Source organism: Ictalurus furcatus, chromosome 2 (assembly GCF_023375685.1).
Source record: "Ictalurus furcatus strain D&B chromosome 2, Billie_1.0, whole genome shotgun sequence".
In the NCBI taxonomy this organism is placed as follows: Eukaryota; Metazoa; Chordata; class Actinopteri; order Siluriformes; family Ictaluridae; genus Ictalurus; species Ictalurus furcatus.
This window is the reverse complement of record NC_071256.1, coordinates 11,346,047-11,356,024: the sequence shown is the minus strand read 5'-3', so window position 1 is coordinate 11,356,024 and position 9,978 is coordinate 11,346,047. Positions and strand designations below refer to the sequence as shown.

The 9,978-nt window shown below is 37.5% G+C and overlaps 1 protein-coding gene across 2 annotated transcripts; it reads right to left on the bottom strand.

Moving 5' to 3' along the window:
* Positions 1–1,742: 1,742 nt before the first annotated feature.
* brox (BRO1 domain and CAAX motif containing) lies at positions 1,743–9,338 on the bottom strand. Of its 2 annotated transcripts, none has more exons than XM_053647700.1 (13): positions 9,186–9,338; positions 8,697–8,816; positions 8,492–8,598; positions 7,738–7,834; positions 7,446–7,541; positions 5,860–5,932; positions 5,601–5,706; positions 5,374–5,463; positions 5,187–5,272; positions 4,763–4,844; positions 4,437–4,587; positions 3,185–3,344; positions 1,743–3,067 (listed from the first exon to the last, which is right to left on the bottom strand). In XM_053647700.1, exons 2-13 carry the CDS (start codon positions 8,795–8,797, stop codon positions 2,975–2,977), a joined length of 1,242 nt encoding a protein of 413 aa, XP_053503675.1. In that variant the 5' UTR covers positions 8,798–8,816; positions 9,186–9,338; the 3' UTR covers positions 1,743–2,974. The 2 variants fall into 2 exon arrangements, with proteins under 2 accessions (XP_053503675.1, XP_053503683.1); XM_053647708.1 differs by having other exon boundaries at positions 8,697–8,821; positions 9,186–9,327.
* Between the last annotated feature and the right edge of the window lie 640 nt (positions 9,339–9,978).

Below are 9,978 nucleotides of genomic sequence, written 5' to 3'. Positions count from 1 at the left end.
AAACCTTCCACTTCCCCCCCATTGATCATTGTCTTGCTGCATGATGAAGTTCCTCCCGATGAATTTGGATGCATTTCTCTGTAAATTGTCAGATCAAAATGTTCCTGTAAACTGCTGAATTCATTCTGATGATACTCATCATGAGTTCCATCATCAGTAAAGTTTAGTGAGTCTGTTCCAGAATCAGCCATGCAAGCCCAAGTCATGACACTACCTCCACCATGTTTCACAGATGAGCTTGTATGTTTTGGATCATGAGCACATCCTTTCTTCTTCCACACTTTGACCTTTCCATCACTTTGGTAGATTCTTGGTTCCAGAAATTTTGTGGCTCATCTCTGTATTTTGCAATGTATTCCGTGTATAACAAAAAAATTATGTATTCATCCTTTCTAAACATTCATATAGTTCTACAATTTCAAATGAAATTTACAATTTACAATTTGTGGAACAATTTCAGAGTAATGTTCCTCAACGTAAGTAAGACTAAAGTAAGACTATGAATATCTCATCATCTACATAAAATAATATCATCAAAAGATTCAGAGAATCTGGAGAAATCTTTGTGCGCAAATCAATATGGCATGCCTGTGATCTTCGGGCCCTCAGGCAGCATTACATTAAAAACAGGCATGATTCTGTAATGGAAATCACTGCATGGGCTCAAACACCTCCAGAACTCATTATCTGTGAACACAGTTCGCCGTGTCATCCACAAATGCTGGTTAAAGCTCCATCATGCAAAGAAGAAGCCATATGTGAACATGATCCAGAAACGACGCCATCTTCTCTGGGCCAAAGCTCATTTAAAATGGACTGAGGCAAAGTGGAAAACTGTTCTGTAGTCAGAATCGAAATTTGAAATTCTTTTTGGAAACCATGGGCGCTGTGTCCTCTGAACTAAAGAGAACTAAAGAGGAGAGGGACCATCCGGCTTTTTATCAGCGCTCAGTTCAAAAGCCTGTATCTCTGATGGTATGGGATGCATTAGTGCCTATGGAATGGGCAGCTTGCACATCTTTCCAGGCATCAATGCTGAAAGCTATATATAGGGTTTAAGAGCAACATATTTTTCCATCCAGATTCCATCCCATCTTTACTTCTGAGAGACTCTGCCTCTCTAAGATACTCCTTTTATACCCAATCATGTTACTGACCTGTTGCCAATTAACCTCCAGCTATTTCTTTTTAGTAACACTTACTTTTCCAGCCTTTTGTCGTACCCGTCCCAACTTTTTTGAGACGTGTCGTGGCCATCAAATTCAAAATTACCTTATTTTTTCCATAAAATGGTACATTTCCTCATTTTAAACATTTGATATGTTTTCTATGTTCTATTGTGAATAACATACAGGTTTATGAGATATGCAAATCACTGCATTCTGTTTACATTTCACACAGCGTCCCAACTTTTTTGGAATTGGCGTTGTATATGTATATGGAATAGAAATATCAAAACATGGGCACAAATGAGCATGATAAGAGCATTACTTTACGTTTGACTGTGTAAATAAGTGCCTGACTGTAAATGTAGAAATTGACAATGGCTAGTAGTGTATTTATTTAATTTCTTCGTACAGTGGAGGTAATACTATTTAGTAAAAAGAAAATGTTTGTTTTAATGTGTTACACAGATTATTGTTAATGTATAGTTTTTTTTTAATTATGTGTGAATTATAAGCTATAATCTATTTATCTACAGGCATACAGTGCACACGGTACATAAAACAATTCCCAAAATACACAATTGACAAGCATTTTACTGGTATAAGGCATTAAATACATGATAGCGAGTTTTAAGCTGACAAGAGAGTGTTTTAGCATGTTTGCATTAACTAGATAACATTAAAACCAAGTTACATTTGATAATACATCTCACTTTTTACAGAACCATTGTTTTAACTAATGGGTTTTACATACATACATCCACTGGTCACTTTATTGGGAACACTATACTAATACTGGGTGTCCTCCCCTTCTTCATTGCATGGGTTCCACAACGTGTTGGAAATATTACTATGAGATTTTGGTTTACGTTCCCATGAACCGCTACAAATTTATAATCTGTAACAATCGATTTATAATTAATAATATTCTATCTATGATCGTTGCCGTTTAAAAATGGTGCATTGTTCCAAATAGTCCAATGGTTACACATATGGTTATGACCCACTGCTACTGAACTAGGTGGACTGGCGCCGAATGAATTATTGTTACGCATTGTTTGAAACCTTTCTCTTCGTTTTTGAATTTGGACTTGCTAACTACAATCTCGGCTGTTTGATTGAATTTTCTGTCAGAGAGATTCCCTTTCATGTGCCAAATGGATGCAAATGAACAGAATTTTACACTTTGCTAAATGTGCACACTACCAGTATTTTTTAAAAATGAACTCTTAAAGTTAAAATAATACATGCCTTTTTCCATTTGTAATATATTTTAATAGCCAGCATCCATTTACAGACTGATCATTTTGCTTATAAGTTATGAAGAATGTGTATACGTGTTTTAATTTAGTTGACATTAGTTGCTCTACACATTAGTGACCTTTGCACCTTATTCTATAATATTACCCGACATCCCTTTTACTTAAATCAACTAGAGATTTAGATAAATGTTTTAACGAAAAAAGTTCAGTTTGCATAAAACGCTTGAACTTGATAATTACTTTTAATTCAGCAGAACTGACAAATTGTGGTCTTTCTTGCAGTGCTTTCAGCAGTTTAGTGGACAGTCCAATATAATTATAAAATTGGAGTAATGTTCTATTGACTACACTTGTCTTGTAGAACACTTTGTGGAGTAAATGACAGTACGTAAGGTTAATTGTAATAACATGAGTATTACCTACCACCTCTATATTTTAGATCTCATACAGCTATGAACAATCAGACAGTTTTGATTAATCATGTTAATGAACATAATGAACCAGAAAAGTATCTACGCTCTCATTCTCAGATGTTCCTGTTAGTGCTCAAGAAATCACGCATCCAGTGTCTTTCTGGGGCTTGAGATCAGGTTCCTTCACAGGCTTAATCTCCTCCTCCTGCTTGGGTTTCATAGTTGCCTAGGAGCAATCAACGAATGAATACGTCAATAGATCTAGCCAGCATTTGATTGTTGCTACGTCTTTCAAATATAACAAACATGACGATTTTTATCTGCGTAATTTGTCATCTAATACCTTGTCATCTTTTGGTCCTCTAGTGAGATCGAATGTGGCGTAGACCTCAGGAGTACACTGGCTGCTGAGAGCAGGAAGCTCAAAGATAACGGGCTCCGCCAGACCATAACTTGCCTTCAGCTCCAAAGCAGGTGCCTCTGCAGGCACTTTATGGAAGTATCTGTCAATCAAAATCATGTCTCTTTAAAAAAAAAATAAATAAATAAAAGCTTTCTATAAACTATAAACTTTATACTTTCTATAAAAGTTTTTAAATGCACTGTGAACACCATTCCAGGTACATGTGTATCTGAGATTGTAGTCCACCATCTAACCAAGGCCAGTTCACTCAAGTCAGTTTTCCCCAAACTGATCTTCAGGGACCACACAAGGTCCACATCTTTCAGCCCCAAACACCCCAAACCAAGCAAACAAGGCCTGAAATGAACAAGCTATTCCAGAGAATCACTACTTGCCAGTTTGACAGTTAGAAACTCAAGTGCTGGTATTAGTTATGAATTTTGGGGTATTAATAGGCTAGATGTAAACTGAATTACATAAACTGATTACAAATACATAATCAGGTTAAGTAAAATCAGAGTCGATGAGCAGCAGCTGCACGTGACCATATATTTTGGTTAATAACGACATAGCCTCAAACAAATTCAAGTCGAGAAGCTATCCCATTTGACTTATGCTATAGATTATTATCTAGTAAATCTCATAATCGGCAGTTGTGACTCGACAACATGCAGTCATCTGCCGTACAGTCTAGCAGCTCGCTTTGAGTGGTTTTAGCTTTAAACGTACCTTTTGTTCACCTATGTTTGAGGTCATATCATTAACCAGGGTTGCAGGGTTTGAGGAAAATGTCCAGTACAACTATATCTCAATAAGCACACAAAATATCTTAAAAAATTTGGGCATTGGAAAATTAACTTTTTTTTTCCCTTTTAATTTTTGATGTATAGCCATTATTCACTCCATACTCCTCTTTTCACTCTCCCAATATTTGCAATATATCTCACAATGGAAATGGTCCTGTACATCATTATTATTTGGTTTAAAGATTTTTAAACTAGCCCAATCTGGCTCCACTGAAAATGTTCATAGTGCGAGCTTGGGGCACACAAAAACCTTCCCCTATGGATGTACGGATGTCTATCAGCACTTGCTGCAGTTCCCATTTCTGACCACTAGGTGCAATAATAACTCTATGGGAATGTGGGAATGTGTGTGTTATGGTGTACAGCATGTCTGTCCCCGTACTCACATGAAACCATTTTCCCGCTGACATTTCTCCAGAGTGTTTTTGATCTGGCCACCGAGCTTCGTGAAGAAGAGCTGTTCAGATGGCTTGGCAGTGCTGCCTGGACCTTTGGTATGACGGTATTCTTTACACAGTGCCTCTGCACGTAAATAATCTCAAGAAAGAAAACAAAAAACAAAAACAGAAACGATTACATTACAACCCAAATGAGCCATTTACAATATGTGGGGCCAAGTTATAATTCCACATATCTGAAGTACAGAGTCGTATGTAAAAATGATAATAAACATATACTTGGAATAGCCTGCTTTTAATCTGAAAGTACTCACATTTTTCAGCCTCTTGTAGGGATCTAATGGCTTCACCACACTTATCACTAGCAAGGAGAGTCTGTCCATAGTAGCAGTGAGCCTATGATTTAAAAAAAAAATGATTTGCCACATTTAGGTGTGAATTGAAGCTTAAATACAATCTATAAATATCAACGCCAAGACGGAGAATCATGAGAATATTCTTTTCACCTTGTGAACATGTTGTAAAGGGCTCTGGTTAAAGAGATTAAGGGATTGGGAAATTATAGTGCATGACACACACATCAGTACTGCTCTCATGATGTAATCTTTTGTGTGAAAACCTGTAGCCACGCCAGCCTCTTGCAGATGAGATTAAGGAACCCTAGTCTTTCTGCTATTTTAGGCTTAATTGTTGTCACCCAATTGTAACACATCGGCACTGATGTTAATAAAGACTTACATAAGCCATGTAAAAGTGATGCTTCAACTGCAGGTACTTTCTCCATTTATTGCTGCACTCTGGATCCAGAGTGTTCAGAGTATGATCTAGTAAGAGGGAGAGTTTATTCACTGGAACATGTCAATATGCAAATAACACATAGGTTACACATTACTATGCTTCTTTGTTAGTGTTATCTGAAACGTACCAGCCTTTTGATAGTAGTTTGCTGTCTCAAGTGCCAAAGCTGCAATAAGGCCAGCATTATGCTTCAGTTCAATGGCACGAGCAATGGTCACTAAACGGAAAGGGAGAAATACAATGCCCAAAATGATTTGTTTGTTCTTGCAATACACCAGTGGGGGTGGAGAAAGTAAACAGGGAATGTAAAAAAAAAACAAAAAAACAAACAAACAAAGAACGTTCTTTCCACACCTTCTTGAGCCTCTGCTTGACTCTGCACAATGTATGTGTCAATCACCCTGGGCTCCATGTCTCTGCCTTTCTCCACTGGCGTGATGAGGCGTGGTATCTGAACCTCCTGTTAGGAAGAAAGGAAGAAATCAGTCAAGCATCTACAGTGGAGAAACATCATCGACTATTAAACTACTACTAGAAAAGTAGCAGGTATGAAATATATACACTAAACATCGAAGCATGATTTATTAATTTTTTTGTCCAGAGAAAAATTTACCTTGAGGTACTTGAAAATTCCAGCCGCAATTTTCAGATTCTTATGAACATCTTTCGCCTCGTCCTCAGTGATGCTATGATTAAACGGTTACATAGATGGTGTTAACAATTACATGCATTTATCATACATGACTTCATATTAGGGCTGTACAAAAAAAAAAGAAGATAAAATGTTGATATCCTGTTTTTTTCCCCTCAATGCAATAAGATTAAAATAAAAGCATCAATTCTGCAATATTTGCACTTGGGCACCCATTTTACATAAAACAAAGAGTGGTACTATTCCCCCTTATTCACTGTGACCAATGAACTCATTGTCATGGTTCCATGTGACCTGCTATTTCTAGTATCCACTGGACTCATGGAGCTCTCGTATGGATTTTTTTAATGGCTTGTGAAGTAAATGTTTGACAGAATTCAGTAATTCAAAATGCACAAATGCTATAATTCACAAACAACCACTGTCTGCTACAGTAAAGGAGCTGGTCAGTGTAAAGTATGTAATAATGTCATATACACACTGTTCCTTAAAACTGGTGCATCTAAGTATTATAAAAATGCCTAAGTTCAAATTCGACCGATAGTGGATTTTACCGATACCAATAACTAAGTTGGGCAGTACCTACCTGCCAATAACTGATTAAATCAACCGATAGTTTTTAAAATTGTTACTGAATGAAATCCTAACACTCAAAGAAACTTTATTACAAAAATAAACAGTACTAACTGTACCATGAAAATGTAGTGTATTTTTTAAAAATGAAATGAATCTATAAATATTAATATATATTAACTATGAATGAATATTAAAGTAAATAATAATGATGATGAGTCTTTATTGATCACATATACATAACAGCACAGTGAAATTCTTTTCTTCGCATACCCCAGCATGTTAGGAAGTTGGGGTCAGAGCGCAGGGTCAGCCATGATACAACGCCCCTGGAGCAGAGAGGGTTAAGGGCCTTGCTCAAGGGCCCAACAGTGGCAGCCTGGCAGTGCTGGGGCATAAAAACCCGACCTTCCGATCAGTATCCCAGAACCTTAACCGCTAAGCCAACACTGGCCCATAAATTAAAAAATATACATCCAAACTGAACCAAAAAGTAACAATCCAAATAACAAATAAAAATAGAGAATGAAAAAACACTTCAAATAACACAACAAAACTGGTTGATGATTGATCGCCTCTAGAGGCCGCTATCGGTGTGGATTCTTGCCAATAACCAATAGTTCCAGCAATCAGTTAGCATTGCCGATTAATCAGCAAAACCGATCAATAGGTCAACCTCTAGTTCAAGTAGCCTTTGGCGTCGATGGGGTTGCTCCCACTACACTGAAATACCCTGAAAATTCACATCGAACATGAAGGAAGCTACTGAAGAAAAATTACTTTAAACATTTGACCTTGCTGCAACTTAGACAAACTCACAGACACCCCAAAAGCATAATGCCTCTACCACTGAGTGGTGGCCACATTTTTAAAAAAACCAAAAAAAAACCCCAATAATTCCTATTTCATCAGGAATCGCACAGCCCCACTTTCATTCTCTGTTGTAAAGGATATATAAGAACTAATGTACCCACTTTTCCTTTCCTGCGAGCCTTGATGCAAATTTGGTATGCCAAACAGCAATGTTAAACCCCATGGATACCAGCTCAAACACAGCATCTTGTTGAGAACTGAATAAGAAAAATAAAAGAAATACAATTCTATATTATTGCTGCATTGCAATACAATTTACATACTTTTACACATGACAGGAAATCAATGATAAATGTAATAACACTTATTTAAGAAAAGCTTCCATGTGGCACAGACAGAGAGATTTACTGAGGTACTATTTTGTTATATTTCGTTCTCTGTAGGTTACGTTACCTTGGTGTGTTTCCTTGCAAAGTGTCAGTCCACTTAAAGTTCTGAATGAAGCGCAGTTTGTTCTCTTGTGTAGTACCATCCAGAGAGACAATGAACCCTACACAGGTCAAGCGGTACAAGAACAGAAATGTCTTGATATTCATTAAACCTTATACATGAGGGAACTGATGTAAATGTCTATAAGTAGCTTGTTCTCGTGTTTCACTTTTCAATTGGGTGCTGACTTGCACATTGTCGCAATATTCTTGCGTCGTGTAAATAAGGTAAGGAATTCCGTCAAGCACAAGTTTTTATTTATGTCTGCTGTTCAAACCGGGTTAAACTATAAGGCCAAATGTATGTGGACACCCTTCCATCACACCAATATGTGGTTCTTCACCATGCGGTAGGATTACAATTTCCCTTCACTGGAACCTGTTCCAGCATGACAGTGCTCCTCTGGACAAAACGAGCTCTATGAAGAAGGACATGGTGTATTAAGGTTGGAGTGGAAGATCTCGAGTGGCCCGACATCAACATCAGCCCTCACTAATTCTCTTGTAGCTGAATGAACACGAATCCCCATTGCCACACTCCAAAATCTAGTGGGAAAACTTGCCAGAAGACTGGGGCTTATTATAACAGCAGATGAATCTGGAATGGGATGTTCAACAAGCACTTATGGGTGTGAAGGTCAGATGTGCACATACTTTTGGCCGTATTGTGTACCTAGTGGCACCTGGTTTAAGATATTATACAAGGAGACAAAACGAACCCTGTAAAAGAGAGAAGTATTCATCAGTAGCTTTCTTCATGATCTCCGGAGTGCACGTAGCATCTGTGAACATGTCCAGAAGCCTGGCCCTTGTCGTCCTCAGATCGCTGTAGCGCAAACAAAATTAACATCAGCTTGTTTTGTGGACAAAACGTCATATCAATTCCATCACCTAAGGTCACATCAGCTCAGTCAGGGAACTTACTTGCAGATTTTATTGGCAGCAGGACTGGATGCCACTCCGTACAGGTTAAATGAGACAGGCGCTGTGGCCTTCAGAGGATTCCGGTGAAACCAGTGGGTCATAGTGGAGCTCCTTTCACACCTGTGCTGATAAAACTGTCAAGTTAGAGGAGGTCTTCATGGCCATTGCTGATGTACTTATGTGATAGTCAGGCAGTTCAGTACTAAGTAGTTTTTTTTTTTCTTCTTCTTTGTCACAGATTATAACTGTTGATTGAACCGAATAAATGCTTTCATATTCTTACAAAATCATATACCTATCTTATTTATCCACTGACAAGCATGTATATATGATGTGAATACCTATTGCATACTATACATTCACATGAAATGTAGCTAGGGTTAACTACGCAACATGAACAACCGCGTATTTAGCCAAACACAGACATCCCTTTAAACACCAAGCTAACAAAAAACAACCAATCCATTAAGAATTAACTACTGAATTCACCTGTAACGCGAAAAGTAGCTACTGAACTGTCAAACCTCTCCTTCTTCTCTCTTATTTTTTTTTTTTTAATCGGAACCGCTTCCAAGAAAAATAAACACAGCTAACACAAAATAGGGAACGTTCTTCCTGGTGTCTACGTAAACACTGACGTAAATGTCGTAACTCGTAATTCCCCCAATAATGATAATTTAAAAAACATTCCCTCAACTCGGAATTCCCACTCAGAAACAAGTTCATCAAGTGACGTCATTTCAACATGGCGGCTCACAGCGTGAACGGGAAACGAAGCAGCCCTTCTTTACCTTTAAATGAGTTACACTGTATATACACAAGTAGTATCTTTATATTAATGAGCATACAGATATATTCTCTTGTTAAATCTATGATACTGACTATACAGTTCACTGGTCTGAGTAAAATATACATAAGTCATCACAGTTAGCGGGTTAGCATGTTGCTAAAAACAGACAAACGTGTTCAGTGTTTACACCGTTTTGCTGTTGCTTACAGAAAATTCCATTCTGAAAAGAAAATAGAAACCATCACAGAAATTCTACTGGTTTCCATCACAAATACTATTAAAAACCATCAGTTAACCATTAAAACCATTACAATTACCATTACCATTACATGTCTTTAATGGTATCCACTAGATATAACATGCCACCAATAGAAGGCAAGAAATTACCAGTAGAGACTCAGAGGGACCATTACAGTTTCCATTAAAACCAATACAATTCCCATTATAACAATTACAAATTCTATGAGGGGTTCTGCTGTTGCTGGGGTTTTT